The 21,148-nt window shown below is 42.8% G+C and overlaps 1 protein-coding gene across 5 annotated transcripts in view; it reads right to left on the reverse strand.

The window, feature by feature from the left end:
- LOC124142186 (protein sidekick-2-like) overlaps nt 1-21,148 on the reverse strand; it is a 118,221-nt gene that overhangs the window by 88,722 nt on the left and 8,351 nt on the right. For all 5 annotated transcript variants that reach the window (XM_046510489.2, XM_046510491.2, XM_046510490.2 and 2 more), the window contains exons 2-3: nt 8,393-8,665; nt 3,872-4,165 (exon numbers count right to left, since the gene is read on the reverse strand). In XM_046510489.2, the coding sequence (XP_046366445.2) occupies nt 3,872-4,165; nt 8,393-8,665 (567 nt within the window). The remainder of the gene's footprint in view (nt 1-3,871; nt 4,166-8,392; nt 8,666-21,148) is intronic.

Here is a 21,148-nt window from a genome sequence, read left to right on the forward strand (position 1 = left end):
ACATAGTTTAACAGTTAGTTTAACAGTCAGTTTAACAGTTAGTTTAACATTTAGTTTAACAGTTAGTTTAACATTTAGTTTAACAGTTAGTTTACCATTTAGTTTACCATTTAGTTAAACTAAACATTTATTTTAACATTTAGTTTACCATTGAGTTTGAAATTTAGTTTAACATTCAGTTTAACAATTTGTTAACAGTTCGCTTAACAGTTAGTTTACCATTTTAATTAACATTACTGATTCGTACATAATGTGATTCTCCATCATGAAATGGATAAGAAATATCGCGATAACAGCCGGCTTGTGTTATAGATATAGTGATAAGTCTTGCTCCGGGCACCTGTGGGTAACAGTATCGTGTCTGTATCCGTCCTGGGAGTAGAGGGTCGTGTTATTACAAGGGTGGGATCAGCGATATGAAGATATCGATGGAATACGTTTCTTGGCCTTGGTGGAACACCAGTATTGATTTCCACCAGATAGCACGAAACAGGCTCCAGGTAACTCGGTGTACAGCCAATATAATAGACGAATACATCAAGCCACGTGTTCTATCTTCGGACAGCCATCAACATGGCATTAAAAACTCAGATACTGGGGTGTTGTGTTTAACTCCTGGGGGTTTCTTGGGCATCAGTCCAGCCCCGCACTAAATCACAGGTTATTATATAAAAACGCCTGAGTGTCATCTCAGACAAGTGATTTTGTTCGAAATATGTCTCTGTGCACCTAGTAATAACTAGGGACTCGGTTGGGTGAAACGATCATTTGAATGAAAAACCTTCTAGACGTTAAAAGGCAGCTGGGATGTATGATCACAGTGGATCTGGGATCTTAACTTAAGCGCACACCGATCCATTGAGCTGGGTAAGAATCGTGCAGCCCTTTTAGCCCGCCTGTAGGCAGGGATACGGTGCAATATAAACTTGCATTTATTTTTTATTGCTGCTGTAGCAGTATTACAACTTCTACGACCCAGACTTGGACAAGACCCACAAAACGGTTATGATATGAAGATATTTTAAACGTCTCTGCTTATCTGTTCTGTGGAGGAAATTAAAATATAATAATAGTTTTGGGCAAGAATCCTGACCAGACAATACTCAAAAATTACCAACAGTATTATTTATTTATTAATCTTATTTAATGAGGATCAAATCCATTGTGAATAGTTAAACCAAAACCCAGCGTACAATGTACATTTTAAATCAATCATATCCTTGTACACATGTTGTAAAGATGTATTTTCTACTTTTAACTAAACAATTATGGTCTTATTAATTACATTACAGGGATGAATATTGGCAACCATAATTACTGAACTCGGAAGTTGTTTTGATAGCAGTGAATGCAAGTGCACTGAAGACTATACAAGATGCTACCTCTCAGAAAGTTCGTAATACTACGATATTCACTGTAATCCGTGCAGGGTCAACTTGTTCCGCAAGTTCGGGTACCATAAAGGCCGTTTTTGAAGAACTACCTTCTAAAGAAAATATGGCAAATAAAATATGCCAATCACAAAAGTTATACAAAAAATTCATGTTATTATTTGCTTCGCAGAAATATGTATACTCTGAGATTTAAAGAAATATACGCATAAATACTTTCAACATTTATTAGTTCCTAGCCACGGCTAGCTTTGAGGTTCCATGTGATGTCGAAGGTTTGACACGATCCGGGGGACTTCCGAATGTGTCATGTTTAAGATACAATATGTATATACAGTTGGACTAATAATTGTATCCGGACCTCTCGTTACTAAACGATGCTACTCTCTATGCGAGTGCACGAGTGCGAGTAGGTGTGTTCTGCATTATCATATTACGACGAGGGTTTCAACAGTGCAACTGAATAATGATATAAACAATCAAAGCAAATAATATTCATAATTATCCCAGTAATGGGACTATGACAAGCTAAGAAAAAATGCAAACAGAAAAAATAACTATCTAAGCCACAACAAATGGAATGATTGTTCGTAAAAAGCCATATTTGGTCATACAAGCTGACCAGCCAACTTCAAATGTCTTGAGCAAACCTTTGTTAGATACCAACTTTGGCATTGTATTTACGATACATACATCAAACGGTAGAAATGTTATTTTCTTTTATTTACATGACGAAATTTTTATTTCTTTTGACCTCAAATTCCCCACGAGCAAATATTCAATTTGTTGTGGCCTAAAGGCTATTTTCTAGTTTGTAACACAGCCTCCAATTGAACAATGGGTGATCTTGTGAAATAAATGTCGGACATCTGAGGTGAAATGGGATTTTACGTCACGTTCAAGATTATTGCACTTATATAGCGACGAGCATGCACGCGTGTGGATGCTTGTGCTAGTCCAGACTGATGCCGATTTATAGTGCTAGCCCACTGAGATACCATGCTGCAGTTTAACACGAATACCACACTCAGACACAGTATACTGATGCCGAGCCGACCAGTCCTTATTTTGGCCAGACAGGGTAACAACATGTACCATCTTTCAACGTCTTTTCCTGTGACGCGGCCGGGGATCGAACCCCAGACCTTCCGCTCTCCGGCAGAGGCTCTGCCACTAGACCCCGGAGGCGGTCTTCGGGCACCTGAAGTAGTGCTAAGTATATACCTACACTCACAGCACTCTGATGAACCTTTCAGTTCTAGTTCCATTGTGGATTTACTGAGTCTTACACGGCATCATGATTGTGGTATTAATAGAATCATCTTAATGCCCTATAGATACACTTAACTTACTTATACTTAGCCTTACCAAAAACCTTCCGATGGAAAAAGTTTTTCTTACAAAGGAGAATATACTTTATATGCGAGGAATTACTTGACTTAACAACACACACCCTGACGGGTTGTACTACAACCATATCTGTATCGGAGGAATTAGCATCGTTCTATTTTCGAGTTTCGAGATTCAATGTTAAATGCATGGAATAATACGCAGAAGATTGGCCAACATTATAAGGACGATGAATGGTTACCGGATATTTAACGATAAGAGCAGAAACTGATAAGGCTAACAAAAGTATTATCTCCATAGAATGTCTGATATTCCTAAGCTATTCAATGTTCCACTAGCAGGTCACCTGGATCAACATTCACTTTGTTTCCATTCTGAACACGCTGAAAGCATTCCAAGAGTGTTGTAACTGACGATGCTCTCCCTTGACAACCATAATGTTCATATATTCTAAACTCCTCTTCAGTTTCTGAGTTAATCGTCTGTGGCTCGGAGGAACCACCATCTTGCAAGTTTCTTTACAAATGTAAGAACGATATTAGGTAACTATTACATTGTAACTTGAAGATGCTGTCCCTTGACAACCAAAATGCTCATATGTTCCAAACTTCTCTTCAGTTTCTGAGTTAATCGTCTGTGGCTCAGAGGAACCACCATCTTGCAAGTTTCTTTACAAATGTAAGAGTGATATGAGGGAACATTGTACATTGTAACTTGAAGAAGTTGTCCCTTGACAACCATAATGCTCATATATTCCAAACTCCTCTCCATTTTCTGAGTTAATCGTGTGTGGCTCAGAGGAACCACCATCTTGCAAGTTTCTTTACATATGTAAGAATGATATGAGGGAACATTGTACATCGTAACTTGAAGATGCTGTCTCTTGACAACCTACTTGAGGATCATAAATACCAAACTCCTCTTCATTTTCTGACTTAATCGTGTGTGGTTCGGAGGAAAGATCATCTTGTTTCTTTAGATATGTCAGAACGATATTAGGTAACGATTACATTGTAAGTAATAGTAAACATTTTTCTTATCCATGACAAAAAATTATTTAAACCTTCTCAGCTATTTATTTCACAGCTTGAGTATTAGTTTATCCCTGCGTGGAATTTAACCATACTTACGTGTTTTCTCGTCCCCGACGTAGACGGACTGTTTGCTGGACCCCTCTCCGTCTAAGGAGATGGAGGCTACCTCCACCTTATAGCGAGACGACCCTTTTATATCCCTGAGAACGGTCTGGAAGTCTCTGAACACTGGCTTCACTTTATACTCCGTGAGTGACCTGTCCTTACTGTCCACCTCGGTGTAGATGACCAGATACCCCAACACTCGGCCATCTGGCTCAGGGGACCACGCGACCTTCACAGAGTCATCGTCCAACGTCACCGCCGTCACGTTGCTAGGTGCCCTTTGACCTATAGGTGAAAAGTGTCCGTATCATTAGTTGGTATGGCAGAGTGAGTATTGTTTAGCGCCGCTTTAAACAATACGTCAGTTATATCACGGCCTAGTAGGTTAGTAAAAGAGAACCCTCGAACACGGATGTGGTGCTGACGGACTGGCTCTCAAGTAGGACTATCTGTGATTAGAATTGAACCCACGGCCATCGGATCCTGCCACGGGTAAAGGACGTAACCTTTCACAGAAGTTGTGATGGGGTAAGGCACAATTTTTCTTAATGCTGAACAAATCTGAAGCCTACTTTCTAAAATACCACAAGTTTGATTCCCAAATTGGATACAATGTTTAAAAGCCGTGATATTGCTGGAATATTACTCTAGCGACTGAAAACAGTATTCCATCACTCAATGTAATAAGAGGAGAAGAACATTATCTTTTGTTCGTCTGCGGAATTTGCTTCGCCGTTTTCTGTATGTATATACTGGTAAACGAGGGTATGGCTGAAACGTTCTGAGCCTAACTATGATAGACTGCGTTTTTCGAGTCGATTGCAAATTATTTTTCAATATAATCCGCTCCCAGGCCCACACACTTCTGCTAACGATGCTGGAGTGCCTGGATCTCACTGGTCCACACACTTCTGCCAACGATGCTAGAGCGCCTGGATATCACTGGTCCACACACTTCTGCCAACGATGCTAGAGCGCATGGATCTCACTGGTCCACACACTTCTGCCAACGATGCTGGAAGGCCCGGATCTCACTGGTCCACACACTTCTGCCAACGATGCTAGAGCGCCTGGATCTCACTGGTCCACACACTTCTGCCAACGATGCTGGAGTGCCTGGATCTCACTGGTCCACACACCTCTGCCAACGATGCCGGAGTGCCTGGATCTCACTGGTCCACACACCTCTGCCAACGATACTGGAGTGCTGTGGATCTTAATGGTCCACACACCTCTGCCAACGATGCCGGAGTGCCTGGATCTCACTGGTCCACACACCACTGCCAACGGTGCTGGAGTGCCTGGATCTCACTGGTCCACACACTTCTGCCAACGATGCTAGAGCGCCTGGATCTCACTGATCCACACACCTCTGCCAACAATGCTAGAGCGCCTGGATCTCACTGGTCCACGCACCCCTGGCAACGATGCTAGAGTCCCTGGATCTCACTGGTCCACGCACCTCTGCTAACAATGAGCGGCTGGATCTTACTGGTCCACACACCTCTGCCAACGATGCTGGAGTCCCTGGATCTCACTGGTCCACACACCTCTGCCACAATGAGCGGCTGGATCTTACTGGTCCACACACCCCTGCCAACGATGAGCGGCTGGATCTTACTGGCCCACACACTACTGCCAACGATGCTGGAGCGCCTGGACTTCACTGGTCCACACACCTCTGACAACGATGCTGGAGTGTTTGGATCTCACTGGTGTAGAAGGCTTCATCCTGGTGGTGTAAAAATCCCTCCACAGCATAATGCCTCTGCCAACAATGAGCGGCTGGATCTTACTGGTCCACACACCTCTGCCAACGATGCTGGAGTGTCTGGATCTCACTGGTCAACACACCTCTGCCAACAGTGAGCGGCTGGATCTTACTGGTCCACACACTTCTGCCAACGATGCTGGAGTGTCTGGATCTCACTGGTCAACACACCTCTGCCAACAATGAGCGGCTGGATCTTACTGGTCCACACACTTCTGCCAACGATGCTGGAGTGTCTGGATCTCACTGGTCAACACACCTCTGCCAACAATGAGCGGCTGGATCTTACTGGCCCACACACCTCTGCCAACGATGCTGGAGTGTCTGGATCTCACTGGTCCACACACCTCTGACAACGATGCTGGAGTGCCTGGATCTCACTGGTACACACACCTCTGACAACGATGCTGGAATGTTTGGATCTCACTGGTGAAGAAGGCTTCATCCTGGTGGTGTAAAAATCCCTCCACAACGTAATGCCTGTCAGACAATGTTTTCTTTAAATTTGAGAAGAAGTACATCTGACGGTGCCATATCTGATGAATACGGAAGATGTTTCAAGTTCAAAGCCACCGTCATGCATTACAGCAATGAAGACAAGAAACTTGTACACAGGTGGATTGTTCTGGTGGAACATCACAACCAGTTTTCCACGTTGTTTACCCTTGATATTCTTAAACTGTTGCCTGAGCAGATTGGCATAATATTGGCCATTGATCTTTCAGAAGGTTGTCCATTCATATGATTCTTTTGGAACCCAGAAAACAGAAGACATAACCTTGCAAACTAAAAAAAACAGACTTTTCCTATTTCTACTGCCTTGACCGTTGTTTAGCCTCTGGCTGCTACTAGTGAACCCAGGACTCATCCAAATCACTTCCGAATAGCTCAGCAAAACGGGTCAGCTTCAAAAGGACGTACATTCTGACGGGAGGTGATGAGCCTGGGATATTTCTGATAAGGAGACAGAAGTCTTGGAACAAAGCGTCCTGGATCCTTTGTCATGCCCAGTTCATTCTTCAGAATGTTCCCAACTCTCTCTTGAAAGGTGCCTACTGTATTCGTTATGTGACTTGTGGGGACCATCCATAATCATATCATGCATTGTTTCAATATGTTCCGTAGGGGTGGCAGCTGAAGGTCTTCCTGTTCTTGGATCACCTTCGAGGTTTTCTCGTCCCCTTTTGAACTCCACTTTCCACCTCTTAACAGTGTCAGGGGAAGGAACATCTTCTCCTAAAGTTAACACCAACGTCCGCATGGAAGGCTGTTGGACTCTTTTCAGTTGGAAATACTTGACGACAGCCTTGTTGCCAGATTTGTCCATTTTCATCAACAGAGAATACCTGGACACTTTGCTGCCTGGTTGGGTATATGGTTCAAATGCAGCCTCTACGTATAGACTACTGAATGTAATACATCAAAAGGGTTCACTTTCATCCTTCGTAAATATTCTCAGAACATTTAAGCCAGCCCCCGTATGTATCGCGTACAGATAGACATGCACGCACAGTACGAAATGAGAGGCGAAATAGACCATATACCGTAATCTACTGACTACATTATTCTATATGCGTGGTATATCCAGGTTGAGAATGCTACCAGTGGGAGAATGTTGTACATACATGTACTTAAGTTAAAATCGCTTTAAATCATTTATTCTGCATCTAATTTGGGTAAGGTTTTGCCTTCTTAGTGTTTGCTGTTTTATACATAACAGAGATGTTCTACTTTGGGTATTGATGTTTGAACGTACTCTAAAAGAGTATTGTCGAGTTCTGTTTACTACTAAAGAATGTGCAGCAGACCCCGTAATGCGTGTTTGTTTTCTACATTTGATCAGCGTGTGCTGGTGTACTTGCTGTAAGGAGTAATATATGTATTTTATGTGGGTGTCATTACGGTATGATACGGTTTCTGTATGGTAACTTATTGTGAGGCTGTATGGTTGTGTCGTGATATGTTCTACTCACTGTATGGTGGTGTTCTGATGTGTTCTACTCACTTTATGGAGGTGTTCTGATGTGTTCTACTCACTATATGGTGGTGTTCTGATATGTTCTACTCACTGTATGGTGGTGTTCTGATGTGTTCTACTCACTGTATGGAGGTGTTCTGATGTGTTCTACTCACTATATGGTGGTGTTCTGATATGTTCTACTCACTGTATGGTGGTGTTCTGATGTGTTCTACTCACTGTAGGGTGGTGTTGTGATATGTTCTACTCACTGTATGGTGGTGTTCTGATGTGTTCTACTCACCGTATGGGGGTGTTTTGATGTGTTCTACTCACTGTATGGAGGTGTTCTGATATGTTCTACTCACTGTATGGAGGTGCTGTGATATGTTCTACTCACTGTATGAAGGTGTTCTGATGTGTTCTACTCACTATATGTTGGTGTTCTGATATTTTCTACTCACTGTATGGAGTTGTTCTGATGTGTTCTACTCACTGTAGGGTGGTGTTGTGATATGTTCTACTCACTGTATGGTGGTGTTTTGATGTGTTCTACTCACTGTATGTTGGTGTTCTGATGTGTTCTACTCACTGTATGTTGGTGTTCTGATGTGTTCTACTCACTGTATGGTGGTGTTCTGATGTGTTCTACTCACTATATGGTGGTGTTCTGATGTGTTCTACTCACTGTATGGTGGCGTTCTGATGTGTTCTACTCACTATATGTTGGTGTTCTGATGTGTTCTACTTACTGTATGGTGGTGTTCTGATAGGTTCTACTCACTGTATGGGGGTGTTCTTATATGTGTATAGGCGTGCAACATGCTGTAGCTTCTCATCTGCCTGCCCTCAAGCCGGAAGTAGTACAGCGAGCTAGTGTTGAGCTCGGTAACAGGGAAGTACTGGCGCGTGGGGTTGAACCTGAATGTCGACCACGCTGCCGTCCCATCTTGTCTGTAGGAGAAGTCGAGGTTGGCGAGGTTGACCTCCCCGACGTCGTACCTGGACACAAGCACCTGTGTGTCCGACAGTGCACGAGCGTTGAGGCTGATGTAACCTAGGAACAGAGGTACAGAATAATAGCTTGGCAGACGAGATAACGTATAGCTATAAATCATATATAAATACATTTTCCCGAGGCAAGGGATTAAACTAAGTCCAGTGTCCATCCTTGCCGAACTACGCTCGAATTTCAGGGCTCGATCGTAGTGCCACCACTATTATGAGTTGAGTCTCTTCTATGTCCCTCATACTGACAAATCAGATACCACCTCTCATATAACTTGCATTAGCTTCAAACAAAATGGCGGCGCCCAGTCAAGACGATCTGATCGATAATCAATATCCATATTGTGATAAAACGAGTCTTACTTCGCAAAGTGCATCAAATCACGTGAGCACTTTGATTGAAAACATGTAAAGATTTGAAAATATCTGTTGACATTGAGTTGGCGGTATACATGCTGCGCAAAACTTGCTATCGACCGATCTTCATGGCAGTTTACGAACCGGATGTAGATTTCGTTACGCCATTTTGATTGGACTATGCATAGACTCGTTAGTTCAACTAAAATATAATTCCATAATTGCAGCCTAGTTCGTCAAGGGTGGAAACTGGATTTTTTATATATCAGTTAACTCCCTAGCCTCGGGAAGATGATAGAAATACAGAGTTACCGTGTTTCATATCAATGCATAGCAGTACAATGAGATGATCATATACATAATATCAATATAGAAAAACACAGCATATACAATACTGATAGCGCTGCACACGTAGCGAATTGACGTACACAGCAAAACGCCACTTTGGAAATAACCCTTCTGTGATTTGACATTTGAGGTTGTCTAACTTCACATTGAATACTTTTATTTCAATTTGGAACCGTGCGCTTTAGCCCGATGTTACAAATGTACAAATAAGAGGTACCTAATCTACAATTAAACCACCTCAAATTTCAAACCACAGGTTTATCTCCATTCTACCATGACGTCATGAGCGGTTGGAAAATGGTGCACTCTTTGAATGCGTACTTACACGTGGGTAAATAGGCCAGCCATCTTAGAAGGTGCCGAGTGAGTATGGTTTTGCGCCGCTTTTAGCTATATTCCAGCAATATCACGGCGGGGGACACCAGAAATGGGCTTCACACATTGTACCCATGTCGGGAATCGAACCCGGGTCTTCGGCGTGACGAGCGAACACTTCAACCACTAGGCTACCCGACCGCGCCTTAGAAGGTGCCGGCAAGGTGTAACAGATAGTGACCAACATAAAACATTTCATTCAAATTAAAAAATAATGACTTATGTTCTTGACTATTTTCAATTAACGGTTAGAAAATACATATTTTTTCAAAATGAATTGATCTAATAACTCTCCATATTAATATAATTTTTTATTTAAATTTCATTGCAACATGTTGCATAGTTGCACCTCGACCAATCAACGCAACAAGCCTTTTCTTGAAAATCAGGATGATAAATAATTTCCTTGAAATCAACATGGCTTCTGTTGGGGTGACAGGTTTTAGAAAAATATATTTTATTTTATTTTTCCAACAAACTTTATTATATAAATGAATTTTAGTTATTTTGAAGTTGTACCTATGTACCAGTTGGTTTTAAATAACTCCCTCAACAGTAATACATATTTAAGAATGACAATCTCTCTACCCTCAACTTCGACCTGGCTAAACTTGACCTATTTCCCTTACTCTTCGCTGTCTATTGGTATATAAACTATAGAGGACAATCCCGATCTGATGTAATGTTCAACATTAACTCGTTGATTTAATGGTAAAATGAACCTACTGGCACAACCATTGCCAACGGAAACACCCTGAAGTATGTCTGAATACCGCCGTATTTAGCTGAAGACGTGCTGCCCGTACGCGCGACATGAGAAACACCTTTTTGTGACACAGTGGATAGTGGATTGTTTCAGTTAATTGTACGTGTTCTGAAACAGATTGGATTTTGTTTGATAAACTGTTGACCAAGCGCTTGCTCAGTGTACAAGTAAGTGAGAAAAAATATTAATAGTAGTAATATTCTATCGAATGTATGCAATTCTAATGGGTCTCATCTGCTGCCATTAGTATATGCATCGAAGCCCGTTAGCTATCGATAGATCGATCGAATTACATACCTGATTTAAATTTCATTTTTACCAATCAGAATCAAGCATTATTCAGTGTTATGGTAGAGTCGTACATAATATGGAGAAATCACGTGTCCCTTCTTCAGAAATCTACAATTTATATGTTTCTTGAGTGTAGGAGAAATCTATTGGGACATCACTGACAAATGTCTGAAACATTTTTTTTAATTATTTTTTTTTTTATTGTGAGTGCCTCTTGCAGAAAAGATCAGTTATCTAGTACGCTTGACCAGTGTATGGCAAAGAGATACAAAGACAGAAACAGAGTGAGTATCCTCAAGTAATCTTCACGGGTACGCTGTTGGTAATGACAGCAAGATGCCACTGACATCACATAGATACCATGTTTGCAAGGATTCCTTCAGTAATTATGGTAAACTAATTACATAAAAAATAATCTAACCAAACATATCACCATACCAACCAATCACCATACCAACCAATTGATTGGCTTCAATTTTTATATGGAACCTAGCTTGTAGGTTGTTGCTATAAGAAGTATTTTTTCAATAATATATCTTTTCCAAAGATACTGCTGAAAGTGTTTGAAGTTAATGGAAAGTTTCGAAACTTACATTACAAATACATTATTTAGCAGTAGCTAAATATGTCAAATACATCGTCAGACCTCCTTCAGACTAAACAAAATAAGCTGAATATCAAATTTCATATTGTAAATAGTTGAATATTTTTCAAAAAGCAAGTGGAATCAAGATTTTTAAAAACATGAACATGCTTACCAAGTGATAATAAGTAGTTATAACATCCCCGTTTTATCAGTTCATCTGGAAGCATTTATCGCCGTATCTTGAGATCCTTAAACCATATATATTTTAATGGTTATCTATCTGTCTTAAACAAGCAAGGTAGTATTACCAGCATGCCGAAAGCTGGAAAGTATAAGCGTTTATTTTAAATTGGAGACCAATTTCCCTTCTTAATTCGCACATCATGTGGGGCGTTGGGGGTAACCTAGTAGTTAAAGCGTTCGCTCGTCACACCGAAGACGCGGGTTCGATTCCCAACATGGGTACTATGTGTGAAGCCCATTTCTGGTGCCCCTCGCCGTGATATTGCTGGAATATTGCTAAATGCGGCGTAAAACCATACTCACTCACTCGCATATCGTGCAAGATATTTTCCTCCGTTGTTGATGAAAGAATTATATCTGTTCTACCTAGATATATTAGTACTGATGTTTTATAGCTATATTGGTGACAAAACAAGACTTGCGTACCGTTTAATGAATTACACAGGATCTAATGATATTGCTGGAAGTATTTTTAATACATTGCGAGATGCTTTTGGTTTTGTTGCATGGTCTTTTATTAAGACATCTTTACCTGTCAAGGAAAGGACATTCATTCAGACTCCTGTGTTCTGTGTAAAAGTTTCAAATCGTGTTTTGTTCAGTAAATGAAACGCGAATGACGAAATATTTCGTTATTGGTATAACGACCTTGGAAGGACGCATATCGAACTTCAGTTTGCCATGCAGTTGGCGTTGTCCCTGGTGCGTGTTTATTTTATACATTTTCGCAACATTGTCGACATATACTTGTGTTATCTCAATACATGCTTTCCCCTCAGTAATAAAATCGTGTTTGGCGTGAGTTACGTCTTCACAAACTGCATGATGAGAAGTGCATGCTGTGAACACATCATAACGAGCACATAACGGGGCTAAATAAAGATAACGTTCAAATTAGCTTGCTTCGCTTGCAAATAAAGCATGTCTTTGTAGACGTCACGCCGTTCTACTGCTTGTGCCAGTTGCGGTACAAGTGATGCGTCACAAATTAGATGAGACAAACAATTAGTTATAACGTGAGATATTAAATCGGTGAGACATACCGCTAAACGCCAGTATTAGGCAAGGCGTCAGAGTGAGTTTAGGTGTTTCCCCGTTTGTAGTAATATTCCAGGAGTATCACGTCCGACGACATCAGAAATGGGCTTTGCACATTGTATACATGGGAATCGAACCCACTTTAGTTACAGGGCTACCCCACCGTATCAGAAATAGAAAGCGCCATAGTGTTAGTGCAACATAGCGTCAGATATAGAGAGTGTCATGGTGTCAGTACACCATAACGTCAGACAAAGACGAGAGTCATAATGACTCAGATATAGAGAGAGTCATAGTGTCAGAACAACATAACGTCAGGCAAGGACGAGAGTCATAATGACTCAGATATAGAGAGAGTCATAGTGTCAGAACAACATAACGTCAGACAAAGACGAGAGTCATAATGACTCAGGCATAGAGTCATAGTGTCAGTACAACATAACATCAGAAAAAGACGAGAGTCATAATGACTAAGATATAGAGAGAGCCATAGTGTCAGTACAACATAACGTCAGACAAAGACGAGAGTCATAATGACTCAGGCATAGAGTCACAGTGTCAGTACAACATAACATCAGACAAAGACGAGAGTCATAATGACTCAGGAATAGAGTCATAGTGTCAGTACAACATAACATCAGACAAAGACGAGAGTCATAATGACTCAGATATACAGAGAGTCATCGTGTCAGTACAACATAACATCAGACAAAGACGAGAGTCATAATGACTCAGATATACAGAGAGTCGCGGTGTAAGTACAACATAACGTCAGACAAAGACGAGAGTCATAATGACTCAGATATACAGAGAGTGATTATGACTCAGATATACAGAGATTCATAGTGTCAGCACAACATAACGTCGGACAAAGACGAGAGTCATAATGACTCAGATATAGAGAGAGTCATAATGACTCGTATAGAGAGAGTTATGGTGTCAGCACAACATAACATGAAAGACGAGAGTCATAGTGTCAGCACAACATAACATCAAAGACGAGAGTCATAGTATCAGTACAACATAACGCTTATGTCTAAGGTCCGCCCACTGGCACATACCATTGTAAAGAAAGGGATAACGGGTGGTCCGTGACATGTAGTACAATGGATATGTGTGTGTCTCGGCTAATAATTCTGGTATCGACTTTCACAACGACCTCTTAATAGTCTTATGAGCAACACGTGTGTCCACGGGAGTGCAGTCAATTTCATAGTCATGCACTGCACGTGCATAACATGTGTACACCCTCTCTACCTGTAACAAAACCAAATATGTTTGCATCGCCTACTGGTCTCAAACGCGTTTGGTGAGTTCGATCAACTTATCCTGGAGTACCAGTAGCTCACTGACAAAGTTTTAATCTAAAAGGCGAATCCATCGTCTTGGCGAATCTTCCGTGCCAGTTTCCGTGTTTGCTGTATTTGTGTGAGACCCGTGAAGGTCCGGGTTAGAACTGGTCTTCAGCAACACATGCCTGACGTACAAGGCGACTATGCTTGTTGTTAGGGGCGACTAACGGGATCGGGTGGTCAGGCTCGCTGACTTGGTTGATGTTTGTCAACAATCCCAATTGCGTGGATCGAAGCTCATGATGTCACTGGATTGTCCGGTCCAGACTTGATTATTTACAGACGCTGGACTATTGCTGAGTGCGGCGTTAAACAACAAACAAACAAATGTATTTATGTATGCATCATCAATACACAACGTGAAGCTTGACAAGCGCCAGACACTCAGGCTAAAACTTCAAAAATTGACCGTCATGGTGTCCAGCATGTATTCGGGCACGACCACTGGTCAGTCGATGCAAGCAGCACATGGCGAAAGTAGCGCCAAACATAATGTTGAAAGATGGACGTAAGGTCAGACTTTCAAAAGTTTCGTTTACACATACTTTAATCACAGACCCGTGAAGATCCGGGGTAGAATAAGTCTTCAGCAACCCATGCTTGCCTTAAAAGACGACTATGCTTGTCGTAAGAGGCGACTAACGGGATCGAGTGGTCAGGCTCGCTGACTTGGTTGATGCATGTTATCGTATCCCAATTGCAGGGATCCATGCTCATGATGTCATTCACTGGATTGTCTGGTCCAGACTCGATTATTTACAGACCGCCGTCATATAGCTTGAACATTGCTGAGTGCGGCGTAAAACAATAAACCAACCAACCATGATGCCAATCACTTGATTGTCTGGTCCAGACTCGATTATTTACAGACCGCCGTCATATAGCTGGAATATTGCTGAGTGCGGCGTTAAACAATAAACCAACCAACCATGATGTCATTCACTGGATTGCCTGGTCCAGACTCGATTATTTGCAGGCCGCCGTCATATAGCTAAAATATTGCTGAGTGCGGCGTCAAACAACAAACAAACAAACAACTTTAATCACAAGGCATCGTTTGAGCACAAGCTTTCGCAACGAGATGGTCTTCTCGCAGGTATTTTCTTTTGTAACATTTAGCAGTTCCCAGAAGAGATGGAAAGCAACAATAGTGAGCATATACATTTATCAACTCTTCACAGCGTTATCTCAACACCACTCGAGGTCATCTAAGTACATTGAAAACACTATTTTTAAAGAAAGGATATGTATGTAATTCTCATAAAAAGTAGGCGTAGAAAGTACTGCTTAAACGTGTTTCACTATGTCTGGCTGTCGGCGTTAACGATATCCTCATTATGAACATATAGTTAAAGAAAAATGTTATCTTCCGTTTGTTTAGAGGGCGTCAACGGTAACAGCATCTGCCAAGTGTTTTCAATAATCTTGTTTTGCCATTAATAATATACAAGTGCAGTTGTTGCCGTTGCCGTTGCCGTTTCTGCAGCGCTGACAGGTCGTCACAGCCGGGGGTGTAAAGGCATAGACGGCGGCATGGGTGGGGCGGCGATATGCACACCGACTTTTTATTGTTTTCATGACATCTGGTACATAAATCAAACACGGATTTTTCAACGTTTTACTCGTCATAGTGCATAGTTGTCGCTGACCCAAGCAGTACGCGCCGATAACGCGCTACATGTAGCAGTCCATCAACTCTTGAAGGAAATTCTTGGGAATTTGTGGGAACGAAGTGCGGTCATCCCCCACCCTAACTACCCCTCCCCGCTCCCATACCGTGACACAGAGAGGGGGGGGGGGGGGGGGGGGCGGCAGTGGCTTCAACTCGCTATATATATAACACAAGTATAATCCCACGGCATATCTAGACTGACGTCCTACAGTGTGAAGCAGGATACTTGAAAGAAGAGCTATTTCTAGAATCGTTAGAATGACGAACTTCAACATAAAGAAACACATTATTTTGTGTACACAACGCATAGCAACACACAGAACATGCAGAAAGTTGAAACCCAAATAAATATTTACAAATATCGCGCCAGATATAGGTCAAAAGGTTGAATGGTCTATTTTGGGTTCGGTCTTAATTGTTGTTTATGTGACAATTGAAACACCACCCAAGGTCTTCGCGTTATAAACCTTTAGTGAGTGTGTGAGTTGGGTTTAACGCAACTTTTAACATTATTCCAGTTATATCACGACGTGTCAGCCTATGTTGGAGAAAAGTCCGAAGTGATGCAAGTCTCAGACGTTTACCACTTCGGTGAAACCCACGAGCACGGGTATGGTGCTGACAAACCTAGAAACATAATCGGGGCGAACCGGGATTCGAACCCACAAACATAGGTTTCTAGAGTGCCCAAGGGACGCAACTCTGCACAGCGAATCGCGGCGCCTTAGACGACTGGGCCACCCGTGCCCCCCGTGTCCACCGTTACAAACCGGTACAGGTGAACTAAAATGCTATAAATGAAACTTATTGTGTGGCTTTTAACAGTATTTCAGTTCTATCAAGGTGTGTCAGCTTGATGCTGGAGGAAAGCCCCAAGGGACAAACTAATGATGTTAGTCAGGGCCATACTGCGAATGGAATTGCAGCGCCGTTGGACCCGTGAAGATCCGGGGTAGAATAGGTCTTCAGAGTGAGTGAGTGAGTGAGTATGGTTTTACGCCGCTTTTAGCAATATTTCAGCAATATCACGGCGGGGGACACCAGAAATGGGCTTCACACATTGTACCCATGTCGGGAATCGAACCCGGGTCTTCGGCGTGACGAGCGAACGCTTAAAACACTGGGCTACCCGACCGCCCCTAGGTCTTCAGAACCCATGCTTGCCGTAAAAAGGGACTATGCTTGTCGTGAGAGGCTACTAACGGGATCGGGTGATCAGGCTCGCTGACTTGGTTGATGCATGTCATCATATCCCAATTGCGTCGATCCATGCTCATTATGTCATTCACTGGATTGCCTGGTCTAGACTCGAATATTTACAGACCGCCGTCATATAGCTTGAATATTGCTGAGTGCGGCGTAAAACAATAAACCAACCAACCAACCATGATGTCAATCACCGGATTGTCTGGTCCAGACTCGATTATTTACAGACCGCCGTCATATAGCTGGAATATTGCTGAATGCGGCGTTAAACAACAAACAAACTTTAATCACAAGGCATCGTTTGAGCACAAGCTTACGCAACGAGATGGTCTTCTCGCGGGTATTTTCTTTTGTAACATTGTCCAGTTCCCAGAAGAGATGGAAAGCAACAATAGTGAGCATATACATTTATCAACTCTTCACAGTGTTATCTCAACACCACTCGAGGTCATCTAAGTACATTGAAAACACTATTTTTAAAGAAAGGATATGTATGTAATTCTCATAAAAAGTAGGCGTAGAAAGAACTGCTTAAACGTGTTTCACTATGTCTGGCTGTCGGCGTTAACGATATCCTCATTATGAACATATAGTTACAGAAAAATGTTATCTTCCGTTTGTTTAGAGGGCGTCAACGGTAACAGCTTCTGCCAAGTGTTTTCAATAATCTTGTTTTGCCATTAATAATATACAAGTGCAGTTGTTGCCGTTGCCGTTGCCGTTTCTGCAGCGCTGACAGGTCGTCACGGCCGTGGGTGTAAAGGCATTGACGGCGGCATGGGTGGGACGGCGATATGCACACCGACTTTTTATTGTTTTCATGACATCTGGTACATAAATCAAACACGGATTTTTCAACGTTTTACTCGTCATAGTGCATAGTTGTCGCTGACCCAAGCAGTACGCGCCGATAACGCGCTACGTGTAGCAGTCCATCAACTCTTGAAGGAAATTCTTGGGAATTTGTGGGAACGAAGTGCGGTCATCCCCCACCCTAACTACCCCTCCCCGCCCCCATACCGTGACACAGAGAGGAGGGGGGGGGGGGGGCACGGCAGTGGCTTCAACTCGCTATATATATAACACAAGTATAATCCCACGGCATATCTAGACTGACGTCCTACAGTGTGAAGCAGGATACTTGAAAGAAGAGCTATTTGTAGAATCGTTAGAATGACCAACTTCAACATAAAGAAACACATTATTTTGTGTACACAACGCATAGCAACACACAGAACATGCAGAAAGTTGAAACCCAAATAAATATTTACAAATATCGCGCCAGATATAGGTCAAAAGGTTGAATGGTCTATTTTGGGTTCGGTCTTAATTGTTGTTTATGTGACGATTGAAACACCACCAAAGGCCTTCGCGTTACAAGCCTTGAGTGAGTGAGTGAGTGAGTTAGGTTTAACGCCGCTTTTAACAATATTCCAGTTAGATCACGGCGTGTCAGCGTATGTGGGAGGAAAGCCCGAAGTGATGCAGGTCTCAGACGTTTACCACTTCGGTGAAACCACGAGCACGGATATGGTGCTGACAAACCTAGAAACATAATCGGGGCGAACCGGGATTCGAACCCACAATCATAGGTTTCTGGCGTGCCCAAGGGACGCAACTCTGCACAGCGAATCGCGGCGCCTTAGACGACTTGGCCACCCGTGTCCCCCGTTACAAACCGGTACAGGTGAACTAAAATGCTATGAATGAAACTTATTGTGTGGCTTTTAACAGTATTTCAGTTCTATCAAGGTGTGTCAGCTTGATGCTGGAGGAAAGCCCCAAGGGACAAACTAATGATGATAGTCAGGGCCATACTGCCAATGGAATTGCAGCGCCGATCGACCCGTGAAGATCCGGGGTAGAATACGTCTTCAGAGTGAGTGAGTGAGTATGGTTTTACGCCGCTTTTAGCAATATTTCAGCAATATCACGGCGGGGGACACCAGAAATGGGCTTCACACATTGTACCCATGTCGGGAATCGAACCCGGGTCTTCGGCGTGACGAGCGAACGCTTAAAACACTGGGCTACCCGACCGCCCCTAGGTCTTCAGAACCCATGCTTGCCGTAAAAAGGGACTATGCTTGTCGTGAGAGGCTACTAACGGGATCGGGTGATCAGGCTCGCTGACTTGGTTGATGCATGTCATCATATCCCAATTGCGTCGATCCATGCTTATGATGTCATTCACTGGATTGCCTCGTCCAGACTCGAATATTTACAGACCGCCGTCATAAAGCTTGAATATTGCTGAGTGCGGCGTAAAAGAATAAACCAACCAACCAACCATGATGTCAATCACTGGATTGTCTGGTCCGGACTCGATTATTTACAGACCGCCGTCATATTGCTGGAATATTGCTGAATGCGGCGTTAAACAACAAACAAACTTTAATCACAAGGCATCGTTTGAGCACAAGCTTACGCAACGAGATGGTCTTCTCGCGGGTATTTTTTTTGTAACATTGTGCAGTTCCCAGAAGAGATGGAAAGCAACAATAGTGAGCATATACATTTATCAACTCTTCACAGCGTTATCTCAACACCACTCGAGGTCATCTAAGTACATTGAAAACACTATTTTTAAAGAAAGGATATGTATGTAATTCTCATAAAAAGTCGGCGTAGAAAGTACTGCTTAAACACGTTTCACTATGCCTGGCTGTCGGCGTTAACGATATCCTCATTATGAACATATAATTAAAGAAAAATGTTATCTTCCGTTTGTTTAGAGGGCGTCAACGGTAACAGCTTCTGCCAAGTGTTTTCAATAATCTTTTTTTGCCATTAATAATATACAAGTGCAGTTGTTGCCGTTGCCGTTGCCGTTTCTGCAGCGCTGACAGGTCGTCACAGCCGTGGGTGTAAAGGCATTGACGGCGGCATGGGTGGGGCGGCGATATGCACACCGACTTTTTATTGTTTTCATGACATCTGGTACATAAATCAAACACGGATTTTTCAACGTTTTACTCGTCATAGTGCATGTTGTCGCTGACCCAAGCAGTACGCGCCGATAACGCGCTACATGTAGCAGTCCATCAACTCTTGAAGGAAATTCTTGGGAATTTGTGGGAACGAAGTGCGGTCATCCCCCACCCTAACTACCCCTCCCCGCCCCCATACCGTGACACAGAGAGGAGGGGGGGGGGGGGGGGGGGGGGGGCACGGCAGTGGCTTCAACTCGCTATATATATAACACAAGTATAATCCCACGGCATATCTAGACTGACGTCCTACAGTGTGAAGCAGGATACTTGAAAGAAGAGCTATTTCTAGAATCGTTAGAATGACGAACGTCAACATAAAGAAACAGAATTATTTTGTGTACACAACGCATAGCAACACACAGAACATGCAGAAAGTTGAAACTCAAATAAATATTTACAAATATCGCGCCAGATATAGGTCAAAAGGTTGAATGATCTATTTTGGGTTCGGTCTTAATTGTTGTTTATGTGACGATTGAAACACCACCCAAGGTCTTCGCGTTATAAACCTTTAGTGAGTGAGTGAGTTGGGTTTAACGCAACTTTTAACATTATTCCAGTTATATCACGGCGTGTCAGCCTATGTGGGAGAAAAGCCCGAAGTGATGCAGGTCTCAGACGTTTACCACTTCGGTGAAACCCACGAGCACGGGTATGGTGCTGACAAACCTAGAAACATAATCGGGGCGAACCGGGATTCGAACCCACAATCATAGGTTTCTGGCGTGCCCAAGGGACGCAACTCTGCACAGCGAATCGCGGCGCCTTACACGACTGGGCCACCCGTGCCCCCCGTGTCCCCCGTTACAAACCGGTACAGGTGAACTAAAATGCTATAAATGAAACTTATTGTGTGGCTTTTAAAAGTACTTCAGTTCTTTCAAGGTGTGTCAGCTTGATGCTGGAGGAAAGCCCCAAGGGACAAACTAATGATGATAGTCAGGGTCATACTGCCAATGGAATTGCAGCGCCGATCGACCCGTGAAGATCCGGGGTAGAATAGGTCTTCAGAGTGAGTGAGTGAGTATGGTTTTACGCCGCTTTTAGCAATATTTCAGCAATATCACGGCGGGGGACACCAGAAATGGGCTTCACACATTGTACCCATGTTGGGAATCGAACCCGGGTCTTCGGCGTGACGAGCGAACGCTTAAAACACTGGGCTACCCGACCGCCCCTAGGTCTTCAGAACCCATGCTTGCCGTAAAAAGGGACTATGCTTGTCGTGAGAGGCTACTAACGGGATCGGGTGATCAGGCTCGCTGACTTGGTTGATGCATGTCATCATATCCCAATTGCGTCGAT

Source organism: Haliotis rufescens, unplaced genomic scaffold (assembly GCF_023055435.1).
Source record: "Haliotis rufescens isolate VD_foot unplaced genomic scaffold, xgHalRufe1.0.p SCAF_2, whole genome shotgun sequence".
NCBI classification, from domain to species: domain Eukaryota; kingdom Metazoa; phylum Mollusca; class Gastropoda; order Lepetellida; family Haliotidae; genus Haliotis; species Haliotis rufescens.